The sequence below is a fragment of the Hibiscus syriacus genome, unplaced genomic scaffold, assembly GCF_006381635.1.
Source record: "Hibiscus syriacus cultivar Baekdansim isolate YM2019G1 unplaced genomic scaffold, ASM638163v2 tig00110206_pilon, whole genome shotgun sequence".
NCBI classification, from domain to species: Eukaryota; Viridiplantae; Streptophyta; class Magnoliopsida; order Malvales; family Malvaceae; genus Hibiscus; species Hibiscus syriacus.
The window spans coordinates 799,806-827,760 of record NW_024062627.1 but is presented as its reverse complement, the minus strand read 5'-3'; the positions used below and the strand labels follow the sequence as shown (position 1 = coordinate 827,760).

Genomic DNA, 27,955 nt, shown 5'->3' with positions numbered 1-27,955 from the left:
GTCTTCGTCTTCGTCTTCGTCTTCGTCTTCGTCTTCACCTTCAAATCAGTTCAAGGTTCAGCCATGAAGCGACTCATCCGCCGTCTCACCCGCGTCTCCGACGTTTCCTCTTCCAATTACTGCCTCCTCCGTTCCGATACCACCGCTCGACATCGCAGTACTTATTCGTTGAGGAAGCAAGCGCGGCGGTCCGTCCCCGAGGGTCACGTGCCAATTTACGTAGGGGAAGAGATGGAGCTGTTCGTCGTGAACGCCCAGTTGCTGAACCACCCGGTTTTCACAGCGTTGCTGAATAAGTCGGCTCAGGTGTATGGTTACGCCCAAAAAGGGGTGCTTCATATTCCGTGTCGCGTGCTGGTTTTTGAGCGAGTTATGGAAAAGCATTGAGAGTCGGAGGGGCGGAGTCGGGTGACCTCCGGGATCTACTCGGTTCTTTCTCCGACGACTGTTTTTTGAGTTACTAGGAGGAAGAGCAATCAACAAAACGCCGTCGTTTCTATTTTTTTTTGTAAATATAGAAGCTCAAAGGGAAAACGAAAAGGGGCATTTTTTTGTGCGGTCCTTCTTCTTCTAGTCAGATTTAAATTTGTTTGCGTAAGTTAAGAGAACGAAAATGATAGTGAAAAGATTCATGTGTAATGCTGTATTGAAAATGGTGCAAAATTCGTGTTTGGTTGGAGGAAAAGCCCAAGGCAAAGTCTTCTATAATACAATGATATTTTTCTAATTTTGTGTTTAAATCTGAATGTAAAGTCTGCTGAGATCCAAACATGGAGAATGGAAGTTGGTAATTGGGGGTGGACTGAAATAGATGTTGTTTGAGGAGCCATCGTATGCCAGCTGCTATAAAGAATGTAATATTCTCTTCTGTTAAAGAAATCATGAAGAGATTTAATTTGAAATTTTCAGCCATCTTATATCAACGGTTGTTTGAGTTTGTATGATTTTCAGCTGCTATAAAGAATATAATATTATTTGAATTAATGAATTATTTAAGCATGCATATATTCATATAAATTATTAATTGAATTGAATTAATATTATTGTTGATATATTATATAACGAAATATAAAATTAAATGTACTTAAATATTTAATATTAATTGATTTATGAATCAGAAAAAACCGAATAATATATGTATTTTATTATGAAAAATATATGACTAATAAAAACTGATACTAACGTGTTCCATTTTCATACTACGAAATGGTCCAAAACAAAACATTAATTTTGAGGAAATCAAAAAAATAAAAACAGGCGTCTAAGCAGTAGGGATAGCAACGGGTCATGTTCGGGCCAGGTATTGATCTCTCGTCCCTGTTTAAAAAACTCGTACATGTTCTTGCTTAAAAATCAGCGGGGATTCTCATTGGATAATCGGGAAAACCGCGGGGAAATTGGTATCCCTGTTTAGCATAAACGATTATTTAAACGGGTATAGGGCCGAGTATATATATATATTTAAATTAAATATATAAATTATTATATATTTTTTAATTTAAATTAAATTTATTAATATTATATATATATATATAATAATTATTTTTAATATTTATCGGGTCGAGTATCGGGCAGGGTAATCGGGTAATCGGAGCGAGGATTACCAAAATTGTCCCCATCCCCGTCTCGTTTAGCATAAACGTTTTTTTCCCGTCCCCGTCCCCGTTTATCATCCCCGAACCCGACCCGTTTAATTCAGTTTTCGATTTTTTCCGTCAGGTTCGAATTTTTTTGTCATCCTATTAAGCAGCCAGCACAAACACTGAAACTGAAAATCAAAAAATTATTGTATATTGGGTAAAGTATACAAATGGAGTGTTGCTTTATGAGTCATCTGATTATTAGAAGTTATAAAATGATCATTAGGCTATTCATATGTTACAAACTTATCATTTTCCGTTAAAAAATGACGGTCGTCTGAGCTAAACGTTAACATATTGGATAAGATATGATAAAAACATATTTCAATGATGTCTACTGATACCGTCGTTACTTTCAAGTCCTGGTTCGACATCATAATGTTTCAAACACTGATTTGACGACATAATGTAAATGGAGAGTTGATCTACAAAATGCAACTCAAACAATTATGAGATCAAATTTTATTATGTTTTAGTCAACGTGTTAACGTCCAGCTCAAACGATTGTTAATTTTTTAACAAAAAAAAGAGAGTTTGTAACATATGAATAGTTGAATGATCATTTTATAACTTTTAATAGTTGATTGATTCAATAAAGATACATTTTATTGTTAAAGGACTATTTTATAACTTTTGATAATTAGATATTTCAACAAAACAATACTCTAGTCGATGAATCATTCGAATTCTTTATCCTTACGTATTTTAGGCTACATAGTATAAAAATTTGACTAAGGAAAGAATATCGATAACGTATGTTATCAATCAAAATCAAACTTAAATTGTTAATACATCATAAATTTATTTATTTAAAAAATATTGAACTCTCAACATTTTATTGCATCGATCATTTTACTGATCGAGTCTTTTCGTACACGAAAATAAATAATGATAAATTTAAATACATTTTAAAATATGTATGATTTTGTTTTGCATAGATTTTTTTTATAAATTTATATAAAAATAATTTTTAATTTTTAAATATAAAATTACTTACTTTTTTTACTTTTTAATATCATATCTAAATTAATTATTTTAATTTTTTACATTATATTTTAGCTTATAACCTATAATTTTTTTCATAATGTTTTTTATATCACTTTTTAAAAATGTTTTTCAAAATTCAATTCAGCAAAACTGGGATTCCTCCAATTTAAATGATACTTTTGATTGAATTGGATAATAAGAGGTGGAAAGTTGTAGTATTGCACATTTCAAGGACTTTGCAGTGTGAACCCAGTTGTTTTGGCTGACACAGCATTCAAGAATTCATGGCATACGCTGTTTACAGCTTATCATAAGTTGAAGGCACATAATATTAGTAATCCCATACGGTACCAAACATTATGCCACGCGCCCTTCATCATTGCCTCTTCCTTTCTTATTATTTCTTTATTTCATATCCATAATAAAATATTATCTTACAATGTCAACACCATGGTTGTTGAGTTTTATATTTTCTTTATCATTTTTCGACAAAGAAGATATACATATTTAAAAAATTATTGAGTTGTTCTAATAATAAAGTAGAGTGTTATTCAATGTGAAAAAGATCGAATTCGAGTAATTATATTTATAAATGTATGTGTTTTATAATTATCCATAATTATTAAATATATATATATATATTTATTTAAACTTAGGAATAGTATTAATAAACATTTAGATTTGAAGTATAAAAATTCAATTCATAATCAATCTATTAAATAAATATAAAAAAGGTGGAGATGTGGTATAATATATAGCTAAATAAAAATAGGGTAAGAAAAGGTATATAAATAAGTCGCGAGAATAATGTTGGACCAACTTAATTGACGCCTGCTAGCTAGCAAAAGGAAACGCAAATGCATCCCCGTCCAGCTCAATTGGTAGAGTACAAGGTTTTTAACTTTGTGGTCGTGGGATCGAGTCTCACGGTAGGCAATTCATAATTCTGAACTGCCGGAGGTCTCCCACGGAAACTACTCTCAACCTGGCATTGGGGCAGCCTACTATCCTGTCTCCCTCTTACCCCATTACACATGGAAATAGGGTCAGTTAATTTGCTGCCATACGCGTTGTCATGCATGACTCATATTTATTTTCATCCCAAAATCTGTCATTAATATATAATAAAAAACAAATATTCTTTTTTTATCATCGTTTTGAGAACCAATTTAAAAATAATAAAAAATCAAAATTTAACTCAGTTAATATTATCATTGTGAGATATCAAAATCCACATATATAAACTTATGTGACTACGTAATTTCCTTTAGCTATGAGTTTATGGATTACGGACATTTTAAACATATTATGAAAAATGAAATACAATCTATATTAATATTATTTCAGGGAATTAAAGATATCTTTTTTATGTTGAGATAATTTATTTACATTATTTATTTATTTATTTATTATAGAGGAAATGATTGAAGAATGAAGATCCGAGAAAAAGGGCAACGAAATTAGTGAAAGGAAAACATGTGAATGCAGGATATGATACACATGGGTTCGGCTAACTGTCAAACTGCTACGATCTCAATTATAAATTTTAAAGTTTTTTTTCCTTCATAAACTCAAAATTACATTTTTGTTTATTAAAATAATATGGATAGCCAAAAAGGTTTTTGGATTTTTTCATGTTATAGATGTCCACTTGAAGCACAATTAAATAACGATTTATTAAAAAAATAATGTCCATATATATGTGTATCATATTTATATTATTATTTTTGACATTGTAAGTGCAATTACAATACAAGGATTGAGATGAGCTCATTTTCTTCTTTTGAAAGAGAAGAGATAATTATATTTATAATTTTATAAAGTTAAAAAATTGAACCAATAGGCGTTAGTTATAAGCAGAATAATTTGTCTGACACTTTAATTTTATTAGTTTAATCATTTCAGTTCTTAAACTTTTATTGTTTTCCTTTTGGATCTCGAACTTTTATTTTTATCGAGTTAATCCTAATGTAGTAGATCAACATGTGATTGACAGATCAATTGAACAACAAGTGTCACATCAAGTCATCATAGTAACGCGAAAATGATAACTATAGTGAAATGACGATAAAATTTGTTTCGAAAACACAAATTGCATTCTTTAATTATGTTAAGAGTCGTTTGTACGATAAGAGGGTTTAGAAAACAACTTGGTTTTATTGGAAGAATGAAGTTGGTGCCATTTGCTATCTTCCAAATTCAAAATTATTGGCCTAAGCCAATGATCAAGAAGATCAATCAATTGTTTTCTAGTTTCTTGTGAAAGATAAATGAGTCATCCACTGAGGGAGCGATAGTAAGTTGAAGGTAAATTAGTACGTAAAGCTAAAGGAGGCTTGGAGGTGAAAGATCTGGAAAGTTGGAAGAAAGTATATATGCAGATATGGATGAACTGGGGAGGGGAGTTGGGGACGGTCGTCCTGTTAAGTTAGTAGATGCATAGTATGAATAATTTCTCTTGTATTTCAAAATGAATAATGCAATGTTTTTTATACACATCAACTAAAGAAAAGATTGAACTAACTCACTCATAACCATAACAAACTAACTACTCTCTGCACTCCCCAATCAAGTTGGAGGGTGAAAAAAAAATTCTTCAGCCTCAACTTGATCGTCAAACTGTGGTGTTGTAGAACTCCAAGAGATTTAGTTAAAATATTCGTCAATTGGTCAACAGAGCTAACACGTGTAGTTTAATCAAACTTTTTTGAATTTCTCCCCGATCAAAGTGAATCTATGATTATTTTGGCCTCTATTCATTTTTTTTTGGAGTATTTTGGTTCCCAGCGTTTTACTTTGGGGCAAAATGTTCACTCTATAGATGAAAATTATTAGTTTTAACACACGATTAATGCTCCAAAATAAGAGTCTTTTTTAACCTAAAATAAGACATTGATGGCTAAAATACTCTTGAAAAAAATAAGGGACAAAGTGATTATTTTTTCAAATGTTAGGGACATTTTTGCCCTAAAATGAAACTTTGGGATCCAAAATGCTCCAAAAAATAGAATATGGAGCAGAATGACCATTTTGATAAACGTTGGGAGGCTAATTTTAACATTATGCCTTAATACTAATATTAGCGAATCCCATGCATAAATATTAATATAAAAATATTTTAAATATATATTTTTATATTGAAATGAACCACTGAATCAGATCCAAATTGGATAGAGAACGTCTAGATAATTCGAAGAGTGACACTACCTGTGAACACCTCTGTATTCATGAAAGTGAAACCAAAGAGTTTGAAAATACGAATTATGCATACTAAAAAGTGTTGATTTCTATTTGTTTCTTCTCTTTAATTGATTTTAGGACTAAGGTAAAACTTTGAATCTCTGAAAAACCTTACAATTATCTCAGCTTTGTCTGCAGAAAGATCTGTAGTCTCCACAAGGTATTCTTTTGATGCTTTAGCAATCCCTTCGATTGAACCAATTGTTTGATTCAGCTGTAAACATAACCAATGAGTTTATTCAACCATGAACATGTAAACATCTAAGCCTATTTATTCCAAAACAGAACAAGCACGCAAACATAAATACCGCATTTGCATCATGGTTGTCAATCCCTGGTATGGATGTCATTACCCTAATGAAATTTTCCATCCCCTGTACTGATTGATTCTTCTTCACATGCAAGAAAATGAAAAAAGAAGAAGTAAAATGCACAAATTCAAGTGAAACTGAAGTCTGAAATCTGGTTAATAGTTTATGTTTCAATATATATGATTAGGATCTACCTACACTTGGTGTAGACTACTGACATTATCTCCATGTTTTCTTCACCTTTTTAAAAAATTTCAGTGAATATTTTTTATTCTCTATTATTAATTTCAATTGTCTATTTTCATTCATTCAATAATCCTAAAAAAATGTAAAACTAAAAAAGTTTACACTGTAAATAAATAATGCCAATATACATATATAAAGAATGAAAGAAAGAAGAAAGTTACAATCTGCCGACGAACCTCAGCTTTCAATTTTGATTTAACCTCCTGCTGTTTGCTAACTGCATGTATATAGCAAATTATCAGTCATGCACCACAATAAAAGTTCCAATTCCATCTTAGCAATGTTAAAAGAAAAACCATTTTTTTAATAATTGCATTAAAGTAAGATTCATCCATAGGATAGGATGTTACCTCCACAAGAGTGGGCTATCTTCACAATCTTTTCAAACCCCATCTCAATGTCTTGAACTGGCACAAATGTAGGTTTACCAAGCTGCATTTCATACCTTTTCAGATCCATAAAACCTATAATTTAGTTATTCGATAATTATAAATATACGGCCAAAACATGAAAAACCAAATAATAATCATAATAAATTGGTCGGTACAAGAATTACTTGAAGTAAGAGCAGAGAAAAGAGTCATTTTGGTCCCTAGTTGGAAGGTTAACAGTGACGTAGAGATACGCAAACTGAGCCTTGAGCTTCTTTGCCCTGTAAATGTCAGATCAAATGAATTATAATATGATAATAGAAGATCAAATAAAGAACATTTGTTAATATTTCACCTGCTGAATATTGTTTCTACATTGCAGCGATCCCATTTTGTTACAAAAATGAAGGCTACTGACAATCCTCCACAATTAAAAATGAAGTCCTGCACATAATAAGTGCAGCTGAGTTATAAAACCATTCATCCATACGAGGAAAAGAAATGAAAAAAAATGAAATCAATGGAAATACAGGGGAAATTGGAACAAAGTTAAGGCGGAAAGAATTTGCAACGAGGAAGGAGGAGATGAAATTGATGAAAGATGGATGTTGTTGATCCCTCCAGGTAGTGTTCATCATGCAAACTCCAGCGGAAACTGCAATTTTAAAACAAAATAATTGATAAATACAAAAAAAGAAGAAGCAATCACTAAAAATGATTCAGAAAAGCTGATTTCTACTCGCGATCAAAGATCGCATCATCAAACAGAAGCTGCTTAATTCTATATGAAAATTTATTTCTCAAATTCAAAATAGCAGCAGTGCATAATGTATCATTTAACGATGTTGTTCGGTGAAATAAAAAATGAACCGTCCTTTGCTTCAAACAAAAATAAAACAGAGGCAATGGAGAGTTTCTTTCTACCTGAACTCTTCGTAACCTTGGAACATGGATTTTCAAGCACTTGATCTTCATTGCCTGGTTTGAAATTCGCCATTTCGATCCAAAATTTAGATCTTCGATTTGTCAGACAAAATTAACGGTGAAAAACTCGGGCGGGGAATACAAATCGCTGTTTTCTTTTTCTTGTTGCTTTTGACCGAAAATAAAATGTGTAAACTACTTATATTATTAAAATTATGATCAAATAAAAATAATTTATAAAAATTAAAGACTAAATTTATAATTTATTGGGGAATGATAAAAAGACAAATTTATAATTTTAATAATATAATTTTCAATATTTAAATATTGTGCTAATTTAATATTCTCTTTGACTTTTATTTTCTATCAAACACACTCAAATTTTATTTTCGTTCCACTTTTTCACTCTTCTTCCATCCTTTCATTTTTACTCCCAATCAAGTAAGTCTTGGTAATAGTTAAACGAGGCGCGACGATTAGTGGAGATGACAACAACACTTTTAATAAGTCGAGTAATTATTTTATAAACTTCTAAAGTTGAGTGACTCAATTAGAAAGTTATTAAGAGTCGGGTGAATATTTAAAAATTTTACCTAAATAAAATTAAACAAAGTAATTACATCATTAGTCACCAAACTGTAAATGTTTTGATTAGCATCGTTGTTATTGCAACAATTAAGGGCATGAGTGTGGTTAAGCGTAATTGTCCTTAATTTAGGAGTTAATGAATCATGGGTAGTTTAAGGGTTTTAATTTGTACTTTAAAAATATTGATGTGTTTTTAATTGGTATAATCACACGTTTAATCCTCAACACTTCTAGATTTTTTCAATTTAATTCTAATTTTAAATAATTTAATTATTTAAATTTACAAATTCTATTAATTTTATACATGGTCAACCCCGAGCACCCTTCATCAATAAGCCATTACCCTCAAGCTTGGGTAGTTAAGTTGAAATGAAGCTTGGACGAAGTGTCATCATTTTGATAAGTTTCATATTTCTCACACGAAAACGTTAGGTATAAATAAATCGACCTATTTGCTTCGTCTTCAAAACTAAAAGGATTAAATTACAGAATTTGAATAAAAATAATAATTACATCATATCCCAACCTGACTTGGGCCACTGCAACAGAAGAGTTAGAGAGTGTTACAGTCGATTCTCTCAACATCTACATTTTTCTGGATTACAGTTGTTTCATGCTCCTTCCTCAGCAGTTAGGCCTGCAATTTCCTTGAGTGGTTTCCACATGAATTTTCTCCTGTGTTGTTGTTTTCACACACACACACACACACACAAAAAAAACAAATAAATAATCTCTCTTTCAAATCATCACTCAAATTGGAATAATTGGGATATAGGAAGTGTGATTTTATACCAGTTTCCGCACTCGGCAATGACCCTCACTTTTGGCCGGAGACTGGGCAGCAAAGCAAGAAACTGCAGCTCCGACTTGGACAGAACCTATGCAAAAGGCCATGTTATTAGGAACGGACTCAAGATTTTATGTTAGGCTGATAATTTTTAAAATTTTAGAGGGAATGAATTTATAAAATTTTAATGGGAAAAACAGATTGTAAATAAAGAGTAGAAAGAAATAATCTAATATACCTTGGCTTCGATTACCCAGACGATGAGTCCTTTAGCTTCAGGAGGCAAAGCCTGCAGCCTATAATCAACTTCTGGAGGGAAATACCACCTTGCTATTGGTTGCTTTCCAACATGAGGCTATAATTCAATCATACAAATCAATATATAACAGGGAAAAGCACGAAGTTAATATAGCGCATTGATTCAGCATGCATTGCATACAGGGCAAACAGGATGGATCTTGGTGAGCGTAGTCTCTGGATCGCCGAGGCCACGAGCGGTAAGGTCGAGGAAATAGTAACCCTGATACCGGAGACGCGTGAAGTAGCGGCCCTCGTAGCCTCCCTCGTGCGGGGTGTAAATAGCGAGGGCTTTGTGCTCTTCCACGTCCGATAGCCAACGCCCCAGATCGAATTTCAAAAGATCTCCACCGATGAAGTCGACTATCCCTCTCTCTCCCCCGGCACTGCATTTCACGGTTCCACATCTCTTGCTGATCTTAAATGTCTTGCTGTGATGATCATTTGCAGGTCTTAATGGCATGGCTATTTCCCTTCCTTTGTTGCTGGTGACCCAAGTTGACGCCATGTGCTGCAAATGAAAACATGTTGCAGGACTAGTGGCCATTGCTTCCCCGAGAGTTCTTTTTCAGATGTTTGTTTGTAGTAATAGGAAGAAATCCATCGATAATGTGCAGATAGAGTGCGGGTGAAAATGTTGTATGGTGGATATGAAAACAAGATAAGAAAGCTGGAGCCAAGCGATCGACGAGAATGGACAAATGGCCGCTCCATTTTCAATTTGGATAAAACCAAAAATATTTAGTTTGCTAAATGAGTTTTAAGTAGGGGTTCTAAATTAACGTAGCCTTTAATGAAATGTTTGTGAACCACACAAATACAGTTGGTTTATTAAGTAAAATAAATGAGTATGAACAAAAACTTTATGTTCATTTAATAAACGAACAAACACGAACATAGGTATATTCAATTCATTTATATTCACAAACAAGTTTGTTTGTCGACTCATTTATAAGCTTGTTTATTGGCTCATTTATAAACTTATTTACTCGGTTCTCATTTCCCTTCTATTTTTTTTTACATTTTATACATTGGTAAAGATAAGGACTAAATTGAACATTAAGTGAAATTTGGTGTTCAAATTATAAAGCCTAAAGAAATTAAGGGTTGGTTACATAGTTTTACTATTTTCCATTGACTTGTAAATAAAAGAATAAAAAGAGTGTCGATTACCAAACATTAAACAAACATTAAACAAACAAACATGATCACCTTTAAAATTTAAATAAAAGATTACAAATATAACTTTGTTCGTTCAAATTCGGTTCATTAACACCGTAGTTTTAAGTCAAGCTTATCACACCAATTCTTGTCAAGGGTACTATTTTCAAATATATATATATATATTAAAATTGGTATTCCTAATATTACAAAATATTAGATATGCAAAATCATAAAAGCTCTAAAAATAATAACTATTTTAAATAGTAATTGACCTTTTTCTAATAATAAAGGTTAATTCCATTAAAAGAAAATGGTGTTAAACTCTTTTGACAGGTAGAACTGGAGAATCTTCAACAAATTTACTTCATTAAAGCTATAACAAAGTTACAAATCAAATGGACCACAAAGACAACAGTCTCTCAAATAAAACATTAAACCAGACTGATGGTGAAGATGAACATCCATATGCTTGGGATGATCAAACCAAAAGAGAGTACATTCCTTGTACACCCAACTTACATTGCTATGCTTCTCCATATAAACTACACTTCAAAGCAAAGGAGACCAGCAATGGAACGAACACGACACACCTACAACCTCACCCGGCCTATAATACTTGCAACATATATTCCACACTCCTCAAAGCTCTGCTAACACAAGAATAAATCCAATGAACGTATCGAGTTTACAGGAAAACTGACCTTACCAAACCTATACTTGAGCCAACAACATAAAACAATTCAATAATGCAAAGATCACCACCAGAAACTGTTAACCTAATATCTTCAAGCTGTGCTGAATTGATATGTATCAGAGAATGCAGAAGGTATACTTGGCTATGAAATCCTGGAGCAGCGTAGATGATTTCTGGTTAAACTCTCAGTATCCTGTTTTGGGGCGCTTCATCCCACTGGAACTAAATGGAGAAACACTGCCGCTTGGACCAGGACTCTCCTCTCTGAAATTCGAATTTAGCATTGCCAGTTCACGTAATTGCTGCCTCTTGATAAAATCTTGCGACTCATCCTACATATCCGAATATGAAGTTTAGAACTCGGAAGATGAAATATTTATTAACAGTTTTAACACCATAAAAGGCCTGCAAGTTGATAAAAGAATAGGAGAATGCAAGTCAAATTGTTCTGCAGCGCTATCACGAGGATGTCGATATTTGGCGAAGGAAAGAGCTCACACAAGCAAAAGAAGGAAATTTATACTTAATAAATAATGCAGTTTCGAGACAAATGCCTATATAAAAATAAACCATGGCTAACATACTTTCTAGATAAAAAATTGTGGGACATACCACAGGTTTGAGTAACCCCTCTATGATCTCTTGCGCTTGTCTAAGCCTTATATCAACAACGTTAGCAGGTAAATCAGCTTCAATCAAGATGTGGAGTGGATCGTTCAAGTGCTCGTACCCAGGTCTGCCTCTCAGTTTCTCTTCCTTCAGATGAAAAAAAAATGAGAACTATTCTCTATTCAATTTTAATGTCAAAATAAAAAGATGGGGGGCGGCCTTCCTTGAATTTAGCCATCTAGAAATTCATTGCAGCTTCCAGCTAGTTTCAGCTGAATCATAATTGAGACATGCAACACAAAACTAGTGGCAGCAAACCACGACAAAAACAACAATAGTAGAAACTTAGGTAGCGTTACCTTGTCTGGATCCTTTATTGATCCTTTGCCTCTAATGTATACACGGCAGCCGGTAGTAGCTTCTACCCGCTTTAATGAATTGCCTCTGGGGCCAAGAAGTCTACCAACAAAATTGAACTAAAAACAAAGGAAAAGCAGAGCCTAGAAATCAATAAACATAAAAAGGTTTGTTCATTCAATTGAAATCTCAGAATTTTAATCCAAATCACTAGCGCTTTTTATACAAGGCTTACCGTTGGATATGTATCAATAGGAATTTCAAGACGCAAAATCCTCTTCACTGTGTACGAACTAGGGCTTGCTGGAGCACCTTGCCAGTCCATTGACACTCTAGGAGGTCCACTTAGTCTCTGTTAAAATTAAAAAAATCAACCGTACCACAAAAGATCAGATGGCTCAATTCACTTGACTTTCCAAGAATAACTTCTCAATGCTTCATTAAAGGACAGGTACTAAAATGTTAAAATATACAGATTTAGAATGATAACCAGTTGAAATAAGACATATGGGGGGGGATAAAAATAAACTGATAGATAGCGAATGTATTTAGTGGGACTCTTTGTATGTCAAGCACTTTAAAATGAAAATAACATTTTGGAAACCATAGCACTTTCGACAAGAAATAAGCTTGATTCTCATCTGTGTTACTTAAGTGGATCCGTCTTTAAATAAAATATTGGAGATTACACTATTGTTTTGTTAGTCATCAACCAGGTAAATAGAGGATAGGTGAATCTCAAATATTCACTATTTGGCAGGAGCGCTTTCGTTAGTGACAATTTGGCCATTTTCCTCATTCTAATTTCATGAATTGACTAATATGTTCATTCAGATATGCCTAAGTTGCACATGCCAACACATTCAAAACATGAGCCAGCATTTTTACGTGTATTTCCTGAACAGAAAAATTAAACCTATAGTGTTCCAGATAAGGTATGAAACTAAACTGATATTAGATTTTATTGGTCATACTAAGAAAGCAAGGGAAACCACTTCGAACTTTATTGTCTATTTGTGATCTTTATTATGTCATAGGACAACAAGACTTAGATGTTATGGTTTGCCTTGGCAATTTTTGTAACATCAACATCATATTGGCGACTACCAGATATAATCTTAAAGCGAATGTCAGAGAACTAAAAGCTTAAAAGAACTCTTCTCTTCAGTTTTAGTGTACCCAAATTGTCAACTTACAGGCATGCCCAAGATATTGCGCATTTACAAGAAAAGAACTCAATCAACAAAGCAAGAAAAAATGTGGATTATATATATACTTAGACACACGCACACACATGTACAAAATAAAGATGCTAAAATGAATTTTTAAAATAGTTACCTCTTGAGGAAGGCTATTCCATCTGCTTAATCCTGTCCCATAAGCATTTGACATAAGATTTGAAGAAGCCATGGGACTGGGGCTTCTATGCCGCATCTGGTCAAAGTCGCCAAATCCTTGGTTGGACATCATTCCTGAGACCCGAAATATCTCTGCATATGAAGACAGTTATATACGAGAAAGGAATGGCATCATGAAAGGAGTATAGCATTCAAAATCAATTCAGAAAGACATAAAGGACCACAGAGGATAATGAAAGATTGTAAAGTGCAGATGGAACATTGACCACAAGTAAAACAAAACCAATTTCTGTTAATTAACCATTTCAAGGCAAGAACAATAAAAACATAAAATCTGCTTTCTGAGAACATCCTGCAGCATGGAAAGAATACACGGGGAGTACGTAAGCCTACGAAAAAACATTTATTGTGCAAACTAATCACGATAATTAGCTCACATTCTTGCACTCAAATACTATAAAGAATTTCTGAAATTCAAATACAGCAGAAGAATTGGTCTTACAAGTGCAACTCCTTTTCTATCCTAGCTTTCCAATATTCAGACTTTCTTCTGAAGAAATAAGTAAAACTCCAACTGCAATAAGTTTTCAAAATCCAACACTTAAGAATCTCTTCAAATGTATCTATGACAAATACATGGCACTTTAATCAAAAGGGGGAAAAATCACATAAGAACCCAGGTAGAACCTAGGCTAGGAATTCTTGATACTCGAAATGCATGCCGGTTGAATACAATGGCATTTAAAGCCCATTTAACAATGATCACGAGTGACTTTGTCATAAACAACTAGTTAAAGTGTTGAAAGTTATCATGTTTCAGCATTGGAACATATAGCAAACTAACAAACATTGAGTCAAGTAATCAAAGCCAAGACCAAAACACAATCAAATAGGATAAGCATTAACTACACTCTATCAGACTGATCTAACATGAATAATTTAAAAGCAGAACAAACCCAGAAAAAAAAAGCCTAGATCCAAGAGTGTGAGAGTAAGTAGTAACCTTGATTTAGCAGTCGGCTACATATCGGAAGAACTTGCAAAAAAGGTCCAAGCTTTTGATGCTCTGCCAACAGCTCTGACAAGTATTGACTGGGGAAGGCAAAAAAAAACACCCAAAAACTCACACAGATCAAAAAAATTGTTAAACCCAGAAGAAAACAAAAATTAAAAAAGAAAATTGAGAAAGATGAGCAAGAGTCGGCCTATTTTGATTTGTTTGGAATTAATATTGGATGAGAAGAAGGAGATGAATTTAAAGTTTGATTACCTCTCAACCTCTGGAGTGCTTCTAATTTGAGGAGAAGCAGCTACTGCAGGGGAGAAGTTGGAATTGTACAGTCCTGACATGGTTTTTGCCTTCTAGGATTCAGTCCCTTGGAGAAATAAAAGAACGGGGTTTTGATAAATAAATGGGTAAAGTATAGTAATGGTCACTGAACATTTCTGAAACTTGCATTTAGGTCCCCCAACATTTAAAACTTGTAATACAGTCCCCCAACATTTATTCCGTTTGTAATATGGTCCCCTAACTTAAACCACAGTTAGAAAATTAGGATAAATTATATAAACGGTCATTGAACTTTTCAGTCACTTGAATTTCAGTCCCCCAACTTTTAAAACTTGCAAAACAGTCATCAATTTCATTCTAAACCCCAATTTCTAAAGTAATTCAATTTTATTCTAAACCCTAAATTCTAAAATACTTCAATTAAATTCTAAAATACTTCAATTTAAGGTAATATAGGCTTGAAGAAAGAGTTCAAGGCACAGACACAACGAATAAAAATATATTTATATAAATGTATATTTATATTTAGATGTATAAATAAAAAAATATATTCATATATTAATGTATGAATCATTTATATTTTTTGAATATTTTATTTTTAATAAGAAATTAAAATTATTAATTATATTAGAAATACTCAACTTAAGATTATATATAATCATGAATTATAAATATGAAAAATATAATTATTAAATTTAGTTTAAAAATATATAAATCTTAAATTTATTCTTTTAAAATATTGTATCAACTAATATTTAAAAAATATATTAAATCTATCAAACAATTTATCAAATATAATATTTTTTTATTGTAAAAAATATAATATTTTCACATCATTTATTGCTTTCAAATTTTTTGCCGAAGTTCAAATCTCATTATTTCCATTTTACATTATATTCTTTTTTTTCTGGCATTGGTCATACTATTAGTATATGTATTATTGTATGTCTCTTAACACAAACGATGGTGTTAGCTTAGTGGCTCCACCCTATATCTTTCATTTGCGTGACTCAGGTTTGAGTTTGCCAAAGACCCAAATTTTACTTCTTTGTAACTTAATTTTCTTCTAATTAGGAGGTGACATGTGTCACCAATAACACATATCATGATCATGTGTTAACACATGTCAGATCCTGATTAAATGATTAATTTATTAAATTTTATTTAATTTAGGACCAAACTGATAGCATATATAAATAATTAGGTGGTAACACGTGTCACCAATGACACGTGTCATGATCATGTGCTAACACATGTCAGATCCTAATTAAATGATTAATTTATTAAATTTTATTTAATTTAGGACCAAATTGATTATATAAATAATAAAGACTGAATGTATAATAATGTCGATTCCTTTTAACTGCCACATCATCATTTTTATCAATTGGTAACGACTAGTGGCTTAGTTGAAACAGTTAAATAATTATGTGGTATGATTGATAAATTTAAAAGATCGATGACAAAAGTAAAAAGGGCTAGATAGTTAAGTTGTCAACCGAGTAGTTTACACTTTTATTTATACGTCAAAATAACATTTTATAAATTTAAAATTCGAATTATTTTCAACCTCTTTTATATCCTAACTACTTTTTTTAATTAAAAAATTTCTTCAACAAATAAGAATTATACTATTATATTTATATAAAAAATACGTATCACATGAAATAAGATGAAATTAAATAATAATAACTTTGACATAATTGAATTTAATTTAAGTATTTTGGAATTTAGGGTTTAGAATAAAATTGAATTACTTTGGAAATTGAGGTTTAGAATGAAATTGATGATTGTTTTGCAAGTTTTAAAAGTTGGGGGGACCTAAATTCAAGTGACTGAAAAGTTTAATGACCATTTATATAATTTATCCTAATTTTCTAACTGTGGTTTAAGTTGGGGGACCATATTGCAAACGGAATAAATGTTGGGGGACTGTATTGCAAGTTTTAAATGTTGGGGGACCTAAATGCAAGCTTCTGAAATGTTCAGTGACCATTACTATACTTTACCCTAAATAAATAAATAAATAAATAATATTGCGTTTAGTTTACGGAATGTAAGATTATCGGTAGAATAAAAGATTATTAGAGAATAGGATTTCTGGGAATGTTGTATTTTATGTTTGGTTGGTTTAGTAAGAATGTAAGATTATCGTGTTTGGTTAAAGGAATAAAATATTATTGGAATGTATATTTGATCAAATTGTCCTTATTATATATTTGTTTTTTTAATAAGTTAAAAAATATTTATATAATTTCTTTAAAAAATTTAAATTCATAAAATTTATATATTTTTTTTTATAAAATTAAAATATAAAAAGGTTTAATGAAAGGGTAAAATTTTATTTTAATCCATGTACTTCATATAAAATTTTAATTATAATTTTTTTTGTAAATCTAAAATAGTTTAAGGATAAATTTGTAATTTAATTTTCGTAAAATTTTTATTATTCGATGACAAAATAAATATATTTTTAAAAGAAATAAAAAATTTAAGGGCATTTTAATCCAAAATGCTGATAATCCAACAATACTTAAGGAAAGGGAGGTAATGACATTTCCGGTAATATACTCCAAAAAATATACTATTGGCAATGTAAGATTACAATGAATGATATTCCCGGCCAACCAAACAGGAGAATGTGGATTCCATTCCCATGAAAATCTCACATTTCCCCAACCAAACACACCCTAAAAACTTATAGTAATTGTTGCGAAAACTATAATAACATCGTTAAGCAGAAAAAAAATACAACAAATATTTTTAAGAAAAGAAAAAACCTCTAAAGTGTTAACAGCTGTATAAGAAATTTGCGAAAGCAAATCTTTAGTAATTTAATAATTTTCTTTTTACGATTTACATATTAATCTATGGTTACCCAAAGCAAATTTGCCGAAATCAATATTCAACTATTTATTACTTATGTACTTTATAATATTTAATTTTATTTAAAAATTTATTCATTAAAAATATAACACATTATTTTATATTGAAATTAGTCATGTATGTAATTATAATCGCTAAATTAATTATTAAAATATTAACGTAATTGTATATCTTATATAATCATTAGTTTTTATATAATTACTTGTATATTTGTGTTATTCCATTAATTAAGACGTATCAATTATTAACTTAAATAATTGTTCATATAATGGTAAAATTAAGATTGTATACTATAAAATTCTGAGTGACTTAAGTTGCAGAAGATAATATTGTTCTTATTGGAAGATTAAGGTTCAAACAGACTATATATATTTATTATTTATAAACTAAGAAAATTTTTGAACAAAACTTTATAATCACTCTATACTATTCAAATAAAAAGATTTCCTATGAATATAAGAAGCATTATAACTCATTGAGTCACCTTAGTGATTAAAGAAAATATTATTTTCTCTTAAGGTTATGGATTCGAGCAGCTGCATCTGTAGGATTTGTGTGTATATGTATTGTCAATGGTTAAGAAATATTATGAACATATACTACCGTATAATCATACTAGATTATTAGAAGAAACATCAAAACTAACAAATTCCCCACTCTGGGGTTTCAATCTAGCTGCTGTTAATACATGAGTTGTTAAGCACAGAACTCAAAACACCCAATTCCTCCATGTAAGCTTTTATAAACAATACAATCTGTTATTTGTTTTTGCCCGATCTTTCATGAACAATATTTCTGTTATACCAATATGTGATAGATAGTGATTTGCACCTGTACTGATCAGTTTGAGAGAACAGTGTGGCTAACCGAAGACTCATTTTTGCTCTTCAATGGGAGTTGGGAGTTCCACTCCTAATTCCTTCCTGCAGGACTTCCTTTGTGAAGGCACGGCAGGTGTTCTACCGTTTCAGCATATGTACCACAAAAAGAAACATTGTTTAAAGTCAACTTCCATCTCATTAATGGTTTAACAGCCTTCTTCGTTCCGGATCATTATCAATCTGAGACCTACGCTCTTCAAGTTACTCGGTATAATCACCACAAGATTGTACTCAGTCATGCACACGGTATAATCATTGTTCATAATAGCAATAGGCTTCTTTTGTACCACAAGAACGACCTTTCCTTTTATAAGATGTAACCAGAATCTAGTATTAAGGAATTTCATACGATTTAGTGTAAAGAAGGCCTAAATCAATCACTGCTCGAGAAGCAAACTCTAGTTCCAAGACATGCCATTTACTGTAACAAATGATTCCATAAATGTATGGTATTCTTCTGTGTATGTATGCATATAATTTCAAGTACCTTCACGCCACAGTGTGTTCTCGTCTGTCGGCTCTCTCATGGGTATGTTACATCAAAGCTCCCAATTCCCAGTCGTTTTCGACAAATTCCCATACTAAGAAACATGAAATCTGATCATAAAATGAATCACTTTCAAGGGAAAAAAGAAAAGAGATATCAATCGACTGCATAGACACATTGCAAATTTAAAACTCTGTTACAAACACTAGCAATTTTCTAAAGAGGAACATGGCTAAGTGTAGAAATTCATACCCCAGTTCAAGGAATCTGGCAAATATATCAGACAATTATCAATGGTGAGTAGTAAATATATAAACACTATGTAATACAAATTCTGTGAAGATCACATTGTTTGAATTGCAAAGCTTTAGAAAGAAACCTATGATTCAACTACAATGCGACATGAGATCAATGGTAAGTCAAATTCCTACATAAAGTTAGTATTTGAGCATGAAATTCCATTCTTTACGGCATGCATAAAACCAATCAACAATATATAATTTAATCATAAAAATATATGTTTTTTCCCATTAGTTTTAACTCTAGAAATTGAAGGATCCTTTGGTTGCTTAAAATTAACAAAATTCAAAAGCAGAAGTCAATTCCGGCAAAATCTAATCAAATGATTTTGAGGTATTTATTCTTTCAGAGAGTCGAACAGACCAAACCTAGTAACAAAAACTCTAAGTTGCAATCTTCAGTACACAAAACCAGTGAAGATAAATATCAAACGCAGAAAATTTGCAGAAAAACAATAATAAGCAAGCAAATAGATGGCTATTGAGGTATTCACTGTTCCACAGAGTTTAAACAGACCAAATCCAGGAAAAAAAATTTACCTACAATCTGGAGAAAAAAAAACCCCATGAAGATGAACATTGAATCAAACCCAGAAAATTAAATAAACTAAAAACACTAAAAACCTCTAAATTCTGAAGCGAAAAAGAGATGGAAACAGAGCTGTAAAATTTGCAAAATGATTAAAAAAAATTTGGACCATTTCTCGATTTGTGCGTGTCATCCTTGCGCAGGGGCCATGCTAATCTTCTCTGTATCGTTCCAATTTTATCGGATGTCCCCGAAGGGACGAACAATTATCGCCACTTTCTTGTATATGAATGCTCGTATCGTTCAGTTCTTTAGCAGTGTGGGATATATGGTTCGTTTCTAACTGAGCAGTGAACTACGTGATTGAGGTCCATTGAATGCTGGCTAAGCCTTTGATTACGAATGGTCCAAGTCTGATACATCAACCCGACCCAGGCAAGCTCAGCTGATCACTTACCCTTATTCCTTAAGCCATTATCAGTTTTGAAAAAAAAAAGGAGTAAATCAAGGTTTAATTCTGAACTTTGTAAAGTTGTAAAATTTAATCCCATTTTATTTTTCCTAATTCACATTAGCCTTGAAGGTTAACAACTTTTCTCGATTTCATCTCCGTATTTCGATCCTGGTAAAGTATGATGGCATAATTAGGGATGGTCATTTAATTCGGATACGATAGGTTTCAATATGATTTGATTTGATCGAGTAAATTTTTTATTTTAAAAATTCAAGTTTGGAATGAGTCTGATATTCTTTAAGAGTGGGGTGGGGTTGGATCGAGTTAATTTTGGGTTTAAGATAAAAAAAATTCAATCCCACATAATATAATATTATAATTATCTATTATATTTTTTGGATAATTACAATAATGCATTTATAAGTTTACATATTGAAAAAAATATTTGGTATCTCAATATCTAAAATTATCTTTGACAGTCTTATTGGGACAAGTCTGATCAAGTTTAAGAAATATCTTTGAGCTCAAAAACAAGTTTTTTTCAAATGTTTAAATATAATATTTTAAACATACATTCATTGAGTGAAGATAAGATTTATATACGTATGTCATTGTTGTCGTCTGATCGACTATTGCTTGTGTTCGTGCAAATAAAGACTTTGACACGTGCTGTTTCTTTTTTTTAATAAAATCCACACATTTATTATTTTTCAATTCTTTCATTTTGGTCAAAGGTAACATCAATGTGAGAGAGACTACTCGTATAACCTGTCATATAGACAAAGATTATCCTTCAAAATATGTCTTTTAAAAAATACTTCTCAAATATGTACTTTACTAAAAAAAAGTGCTATTTTAGATCAATAATATTATTAGGATGCCATTTTGATTAAAAAAAACTAAAAGATATAGTTCTCGTAGTAATTCCCTTACTATACGACACTAATTCAATGGCATTTCGTTCCTGGTTCACTGCTATCATGAAGTGAAAGCCTAACTTACATGTCTTCTTCCCTCTCATTTGTGTGTGGGGGTGGGGGGGGGGGGAGGAAGATGAATCTCGCACAGAGGTGGACCCAAGAGCCTTTGTCAGGGGTTGCAAGAGCCCAGGGGTGACATTTTTGAGGGGTGGCACTTGGATTAGGGGTGGCACTTGTGGAGGGATTGCTCGTTCCTAGTTCACTGCTATCATGAAGTGAAAGCCTAACTTACATGTCTTCTTCCCTCTCATTTGTGTGTGGGTGTGGGGGGGAGGAAGATGAATCTCGCATAGAGGTGGACCCAAGAGCCTTCGTCAGGGGTTGCAAGAGCCCAGGGGTGACACTTTTGAGGGGTGACACTTGGATTAGGGGTGACACTGGGTTGCCCGGGATACCCTGAGCTCCATAGAGGTCCGCCCCTAATCTCGCAAACCTTATCCAAGTTTGAGTCATGCTTTAAGGCCATCATGAAGATGATAAAACGGCAGAAACAGAGTAATACATAAAAATGACTGCAAGTAGCTTCAGGCCTGAATTTAGAATTTATTAAAAGGAGATTAAAATATTTTTTTTTATGAAATAATAAAAATAGTTACAACCAAATAACTAAATAAGAGTCTCCAAAGTTAGACAAAATATTATGGAATAAATTAGATGTGAGTATTCGATCGAATTAAGTATAATCGAGTAAAAAAATTTTGAGTTAGTTAAGTTGTCGAGTCTTATTTTATAATTTTAACTTTATTTGAATTTTTTCAAGACGAGTTGAGTCAAGTTGTTCGAGTCTGTTTAAATTTAATTGTAAATATCTATAATGTTATGTTACTATTTGATTCAAATTTAAATGATTTTCTATAATCTTATACGATATACATATGCATTTCTTTATACTTTTCATATGTGATATACATATATTATATAAAGTTAAGAGATTGACTTAAACTTGAAAACAAATTCATTCATTATTAAAAAAATTGAGTTATTCGAGTTTTATATTATAACTTGATTTAAATTTATTATTATTATTATTATTAATCTATAAAATTAGGAATCAATTTTTCTAATTTGAGTTAAATTAAAAAATAATATTTAATTTTATTTATTAATTTATTCATTGTGAGTGGTCTTATATATATATATTTAAAATTCCATACATGATTATATATATATATATATATATATATATATATATTTCCTTACTCATCAACACATGACTAAAATTATCAATATTAAATTAAAAATATAATAACATTTTCATATCACCGCGATTCTCGTATGTTCCCTTTAAAGTCAAATTAAGCATTTTCTATTATCATAAAGAAAGAATAATATCATATTTACCATTTATATTTTAATAAAATATTTAATGTGATATTTATAGTTTTAAAACTTTTAATATGGTATGTGCCTTTTTGATAAAATATCTAATATAGTACATATATGAACATATATTGTTTATGTAATATTTATATTTTAAAATATATATTTATATTTAAAACTTGATAACTATATATATTTTAATATATTTAAAAATCAAAATCAAATTGTTATAAAATATAATATTGGAGTTAAGCACGCTATTGTTTATAATATATAAAAACTCGAGTTAGAAGAAACTTTTATATAAACTAAAATATCCTTTTTTAATAAATCCTTTATTTTTTGTAATATATACTTTTAATATATATATATATATATATATATATATATATATAACTATAGAATATACAAAATAAAAATACCAAGTCGTCATTCTATTAATGACTTAACAAATAGTATTAAAATTATCCTTTTGTATATTAGTAATGACCAAATCAAAAGTTTTTGTAGTTAAATAACCAAAACAACAATGATATGATAGTTGGGTAGCTACAAGTGTAATTGGCCATTGGTTTTATTTTATGGTAAACTACCCTATATACCATTGAACTTTAGGTGGTGTTTTGTATCACTAAACTTTTAATTTCACCAATTATGGCATTGGACTCTACTTTTAACTTTAATTATGCCATTGGACCTTTGAAATTCAAACAATATGATGAAATGGATAAAACAACATCGTTTTAGTGTGCTTATTGATGCACTAAAATGACATTATTTAAGGCATTAAACTTTAGTGCTGTATCGATTTTGCCATTAAACTTTTAAATAATTTCATTTTTGCCATTGCACCTTTTTGGTCGCCTCTAGTAGCCAATCACTACTTGTCATCGGTCGTATTTCACAGCAAGATATGTACCAAAATAATCACATTTCACTCATTTTTTTCTCCCAAGATTGATATTTAATGAAACATACTCAAAATCAATGAAATTTTAAAAAAACTATTATTTTTAGAGATTTGTGGACTTTCTTAGATTTGAGGGAATTGGAGTGTTTGTTCAGCAATCTGAACGGTGAGAAACATTATTTTGAGAAGATTAACATATCTCAAAACTAGCCTCATCAAACGATCATCGAAAGAGATAAAAGTATTAGCACGTCAAAATTAAAATGTATTTTCATCAATTTTGAGTGGGTTTCATGAAAACTCAATCATATGAGAAGAAAGAGGAGTGAAATGTGAACATTTTGGTACAAATCTTGTCACAAAAGGTGATCAGTGACAAGTGATGATTGACTATCGTGGTGGATGGAAAAGTGCAGTATAAAAATAAAACTATTTAAAAGTTTAATGACAAAATCGATATACCCCTAAAGTTCAATGCCTACAACGATGTTGTTTCGAGAATCAATAATCATAAAAAAATGATGTCGTTTGTTCATACCATCACAATGATGTAAAGATCTGTCTATGTCATCATGCCGTTAAAATTTAACGATTCAATGGTTTAACTGGAGTTAAAACCTAAGTTTAGTGCTATACTTGGAGAAATTAAAAACTTAACGGTATAAATGATACATGGCCTAAAGTTCATTGGTATTGAGTGTAATTTACCCACTATTTTAACAGAAAGAAAGAAAGCAAAATATAAATAGATTTGTTATCTATCACCAATTAAACAAATTAGCGAACTTTCGTCTCGTCTCCGTCTACCTTACTCAGTCCTATCATTCTCTATTCGCTTCCCTCTTCTCTAAAACTGCGTCGTTTCTTAAGCTCCAATAGTATCACTGACTTCCTCCTCCAGCTCTCACTTCCATTTTCTTTAGCCTTATGATCCAAAGGTCAGTTTTAATTCTTATCTGTTTTCTTCTTTTAAATTCATATTTCCTTTAAGAAGTTTTTTTTGGAGGTAATTCACTCATTCTTCCTTTTGTTTCTTTGTTTTAATTAAATATAAATATATATATTTATTGGCAATTGATTCTACTGTAGTGCATAAATTTTATGTGAAGTAAAGTTTATATCTATATATATATATATATATATATATATATATATATTGGTGTATTTTTTTTTCATATTTTTTAGATGAAGCAAATAGAAATGAGTCTTTCCTTATAATTGATTTTATTTTTATAAGTATTTCTTTTTTGTTCAGTTTCTTTAGCTTTGTAGTCAGATTTTCAAGAACTCCGAAGAAGATCGAGCTAATCTCGAGTGCTTTTCTTTGTGCTAAGGAGGATTTGATTCATTATTTGTAAAGGTATAAATCGTTAATTTGCTGCCGAGAAAAGAAGGAAAGTTAAAGAAATAACGAAAGAGTAATGCTGATTTTTTTTTTTACCATATTTTCTTGGCCTCCAAAAGGAAATTTATTTAATTGAAGGGTTTTGTATTCTCTCTTTCATCTAAATGCGGAAAACACCCTCGTATTTTTATCATATTGGAAATGGACCTGTGGGCAGTTGATACTTTTAATCCAATACCCCCCCCCCAAATTATATTTTTTAATCAGAAGCAACACTAAAAAGTTATATTTAGTGATTTATTAAAGTATTATTATGGCTATTAAAATTTTTGTGTGGTATATAGTTCTATGGGTTTTGCCTTCTGGTCTTATGGATATCCTTGTTTATTGTTTTAAAATTTTCCTGGACTACGGGTAAGTTAAGGGTAGTTAGCCTTTAACAAGGACGCAGTTGATACTTTTCCTGGTGGTTCTATTAGGTTTTCTGCTTTGTTTATTTGATTTTAGTACAGATTCATCTCCATGTTATAAAGTTTATTGACTATGCAGTTTGTTTTACGTCTTTCAGAACTCATTTTGGATTGATTTATGTTTTGCACTTTTAGTTGCTCTGTTCTCATTTCTTGGTTTTTTTTGTAACTTCAGTGCAGATATTCTGAGAAGAAGTTTAATTTGATGGCTCCACCAGCTATTGATTCTGCATGGCTATCCTCGCCTAGTGAGCTCTTTTGTAAATCTTTAAATGTATGCGTAAAGGAAGCAAGTCCAGCTGATATTTTACCTGTGCTGGAAGCTCCTATTCCATTTGCATCCAATAATACCATTCCAAAGCCACCGCCTCTCCCAAGTAAAATTTGTACGAGAACCGAGTATTCCAAGAGGCCTCGTGAATGTAGTTTTGTCCCGAAAGAAACAAAGGATACATGGGACAGGCTTTTAAAGGAAGGGTATGGCGCAGATGTTTGTATTATCACCAATGAAAAATCATGTGTTCTAGCTCATTCTAATGTTTTGGTGAGTTAACTATGTTTTCCTCCGAATCTGTAGAACAACTAAGGTGACCTGATTTACATCATAATGTTACAAACTTTTCTTCTTTTGTTAGATAGTGGATTTGCACGGTTGTGGTTTCCTTTTAAATGGAAGAATACTGCATCTAATTTATTTACCATATACATGTGGAGAGGTTGAAGCTATAGGAATGTAATGTTTTCAATTTATCGTATTTTGATTTCTGCTTTATGAGCTAAATTATTTTCCATCACTTTTCCAGAGTATTGCATCACCTGTTCTGGGTAATGTTATCCGGATATTGAAAGTCAAGCATGGCATGAGATACATCAAAATCCCTGGAGTACCTCATGGAGCTGTCTATGCGTTTATTCGTTTTTTATATTCATCTTGGTATGTTTGAAATCTTTTTCTGCATACTTATTGCATATAACATCTGTGGTAGTTTTTGAATCAGGTGCTAATTCGTTATATGATGCCTATTTACTGTCTGTTTCCACCATTATTTCAAGTGGCGACCAAAACCGGGAAACATGTTAGTTATGTATCATTTGACAGTTATGGCGTGATACTAATAACTAAATTTGCAGTCTCTTGACTCTCTTCAACTTGATCTGTTTATTTCCTTTCTCTTCTTTTTCATCATTGCCTTAAAAGGTCTAAATTGGCATAAGTTCTTTATTTGTGTCCCTTGTGTTATTAAACGGAAATGCAGCTATGAAGAGGAGGAGCTGCAAAAGTTTGTTCTCCATCTTTTAGTCTTGTCACATTCCTACTCAATTCCGTCGCTGAAAAGAGTTTGTATTTGCTCACTGGAGCAAGGTTGGCTTACCAAAGACAATGTGATAGATGTTCTTCAGTTAGCAAGGAACTGTGATGCACCTAGGCTTGCCTTAATTTGTGTTCGTATGGTAGTAAAGAATTTCAAATCTATATCTTCAACTGAAGGACGGAGAGCGATGAAGTGCGCCAATCCTGCTCTTGAGCAAGAACTTGTAGAGTCAGTTGTTGAAGCAGATACTGTAAGTGAAAACCTTTTTAAGAATATTTGGTCAAACTAATTATTTCTTTGCCTTATCTGTAAAAGACTGATATGGAAAATATGATCTTGTCTTGATGTTAAAGTAATTGGCTTCTTATTATTATGAAATGGAGTTCAGTGATGGTTAACCCTATGTTTTAGATGTTGTCATGTGTTTACATCATCGGTTTAATTTATTGCTTTCTTTCCCTCAGAGAAAGCAAGAGAGGAAGAGAAAAATGGAAGAGAAGAAGGTCTACTTGCAATTGTATGGGGCGATGGAGGCCCTGCTCCACATTTGCAAGGATGGTTGTAGGACGATTGGACCTCGTGATAAGGTGCTAAATGGAAACCAGGGCACCTGTAATTTTCCAGCTTGTAAAGGACTTGAAACTTTAGTGCGTCATTTCTCGAATTGTGAGACTCGGGTCCCGGGTGGATGTGTGCACTGCAAGCGCATGTGGCAGCTTATTGAACTGCATTCCCGCATGTGCAACGAGCTCGATTCCTGCAAGGTTCCTCTCTGTAGGTAAGCATTAACAGTTGAACAAAATATGATATCAACCACTTTTGAGAAACATTGCTTATCAAAGCTGGCTCGCACTTGTTCTCTTGCATTTTGATTGAGTCTGATGGAAAGATTTGATCCATTATCGTAGTTGTCGATGATTAAAATCCACTAAACTGATGATTATTTTTTCCCGACATTTGTATTTGATAGGCATTTTAAGGGGAAAATGCAGAGGCAGAGCAAGAAAGATGAGACAAAGTGGAGGCTGTTAGTGAGCAAAGTTATTGCAGCAAAGAATGCAGTTGGGTCATTCTCATGCCAATCTTCAGGTTTATTTTGACGTCTTATTATCATAACTGGGAAAATGGCATTACCATGTATTTCTTTTTATTGTAATTGGTTAATGCCCCCATATATACTAGCACTAAAAATAAATGTTATCATGTTAAAATAATTT

The 27,955-nt window shown here is 31.7% G+C and overlaps 4 protein-coding genes, 1 non-coding gene and 1 pseudogene across 6 annotated transcripts; 2 read left to right on the top strand and 4 right to left on the bottom strand.

The window, feature by feature from the left end:
- Window positions 1-10: 10 nt before the first annotated feature.
- Window positions 11-534, top strand: LOC120219319 (annotated as a pseudogene).
- A 2,114-nt stretch (window positions 535-2,648) lies between these two features.
- Window positions 2,649-14,987, bottom strand: LOC120219401 (KH domain-containing protein At2g38610-like). 2 transcript variants are annotated; one of them, XR_005525301.1, is made up of 8 exons: window positions 14,844-14,987; window positions 14,577-14,665; window positions 13,554-13,705; window positions 12,451-12,567; window positions 12,218-12,334; window positions 11,862-12,005; window positions 11,179-11,581; window positions 2,649-2,661 (listed from the first exon to the last, which is right to left on the bottom strand). XR_005525301.1 is itself a non-coding variant. In XM_039216216.1 (7 exons), exons 1-7 carry the CDS (start codon window positions 14,921-14,923, stop codon window positions 11,435-11,437), a joined length of 846 nt encoding a protein of 281 aa, XP_039072147.1. In that variant the 5' UTR covers window positions 14,924-14,987; the 3' UTR covers window positions 11,001-11,434. The 2 variants fall into 2 exon arrangements, 1 of the variants encoding a protein (XP_039072147.1); XM_039216216.1 differs by lacking the exon at window positions 2,649-2,661 and having other exon boundaries at window positions 11,001-11,581.
- Window positions 5,912-7,855, bottom strand: LOC120219402 (protein PARTING DANCERS). Its single transcript, XM_039216218.1, has 8 exons — window positions 7,720-7,855; window positions 7,326-7,450; window positions 7,151-7,239; window positions 6,981-7,076; window positions 6,775-6,869; window positions 6,601-6,641; window positions 6,176-6,259; window positions 5,912-6,081 (listed from the first exon to the last, which is right to left on the bottom strand). Exons 1-8 carry the CDS (start codon window positions 7,790-7,792, stop codon window positions 5,932-5,934), a joined length of 753 nt encoding a protein of 250 aa, XP_039072149.1. The 5' UTR covers window positions 7,793-7,855; the 3' UTR covers window positions 5,912-5,931.
- On the bottom strand, window positions 8,905-10,001 carry LOC120219403 (NAD(P)H-quinone oxidoreductase subunit N, chloroplastic-like). Its single transcript, XM_039216219.1, has 4 exons — window positions 9,534-10,001; window positions 9,333-9,449; window positions 9,100-9,185; window positions 8,905-8,982 (listed from the first exon to the last, which is right to left on the bottom strand). Exons 1-4 carry the CDS (start codon window positions 9,936-9,938, stop codon window positions 8,919-8,921), a joined length of 672 nt encoding a protein of 223 aa, XP_039072150.1. The 5' UTR covers window positions 9,939-10,001; the 3' UTR covers window positions 8,905-8,918.
- A 5,116-nt stretch (window positions 14,988-20,103) lies between the features above and the next one.
- LOC120113447 lies at window positions 20,104-20,206 on the bottom strand. Its single transcript, XR_005515305.1, has one exon. It is a non-coding gene; the product is annotated as a U6 spliceosomal RNA (small nuclear RNA).
- A 4,176-nt stretch (window positions 20,207-24,382) lies between these two features.
- LOC120219400 (BTB/POZ and TAZ domain-containing protein 3-like) lies at window positions 24,383-27,949 on the top strand. The gene is made up of 6 exons (XM_039216215.1): window positions 24,383-24,548; window positions 25,606-25,969; window positions 26,229-26,359; window positions 26,682-26,988; window positions 27,203-27,516; window positions 27,709-27,949. Exons 1-6 carry the CDS (start codon window positions 24,538-24,540, stop codon window positions 27,836-27,838), a joined length of 1,257 nt encoding a protein of 418 aa, XP_039072146.1. The 5' UTR covers window positions 24,383-24,537; the 3' UTR covers window positions 27,839-27,949.
- Window positions 27,950-27,955: the final 6 nt, after the last annotated feature.

Bases quoted from the DNA above. Each gene is read 5' to 3' on its own strand.
- LOC120219402 (XM_039216218.1), bottom strand. From the start codon at position 7,792: ATGGCGAATTTCAAACCAGGCAATGAAGATCAAGTGCTTGAAAATCCA. The intron at 7,451-7,719 runs GTAGAAAGAAAC...TTAAAATTGCAG, and splicing joins CAAGGTTACGAAGAGTTCAG to TTTCCGCTGGAGTTTGCATG. The intron at 6,870-6,980 runs GTAATTCTTGTA...GGATCTGAAAAG, and splicing joins TTTCTCTGCTCTTACTTCAA to GTATGAAATGCAGCTTGGTA.
- LOC120219403 (XM_039216219.1), bottom strand. From the start codon at position 9,938: ATGGCCACTAGTCCTGCAACATGTTTTCATTTGCAGCACATGGCGTCA. The intron at 9,186-9,332 runs GTATATTAGATT...CCTTTTGCATAG, and splicing joins TCTGGGTAATCGAAGCCAAG to GTTCTGTCCAAGTCGGAGCT. The intron at 8,983-9,099 runs GTATAAAATCAC...ACAACAACACAG, and splicing joins ATTGCCGAGTGCGGAAACTG to GAGAAAATTCATGTGGAAAC.
- LOC120219400 (XM_039216215.1), top strand. The intron at 26,360-26,681 runs GTATGTTTGAAA...ACGGAAATGCAG, and splicing joins CGTTTTTTATATTCATCTTG to CTATGAAGAGGAGGAGCTGC. The intron at 27,517-27,708 runs GTAAGCATTAAC...TGTATTTGATAG, and splicing joins TGCAAGGTTCCTCTCTGTAG to GCATTTTAAGGGGAAAATGC.
- LOC120219401 (XM_039216216.1), bottom strand. From the start codon at position 14,923: ATGTCAGGACTGTACAATTCCAACTTCTCCCCTGCAGTAGCTGCTTCT. The intron at 12,568-13,553 runs GTAACTATTTTA...TAATTTTAACAG, and splicing joins GGAATAGCCTTCCTCAAGAG to AGACTAAGTGGACCTCCTAG. The intron at 11,582-11,861 runs GTATGTCCCACA...TCGGATATGTAG, and splicing joins AGGGGTTACTCAAACCTGTG to GATGAGTCGCAAGATTTTAT.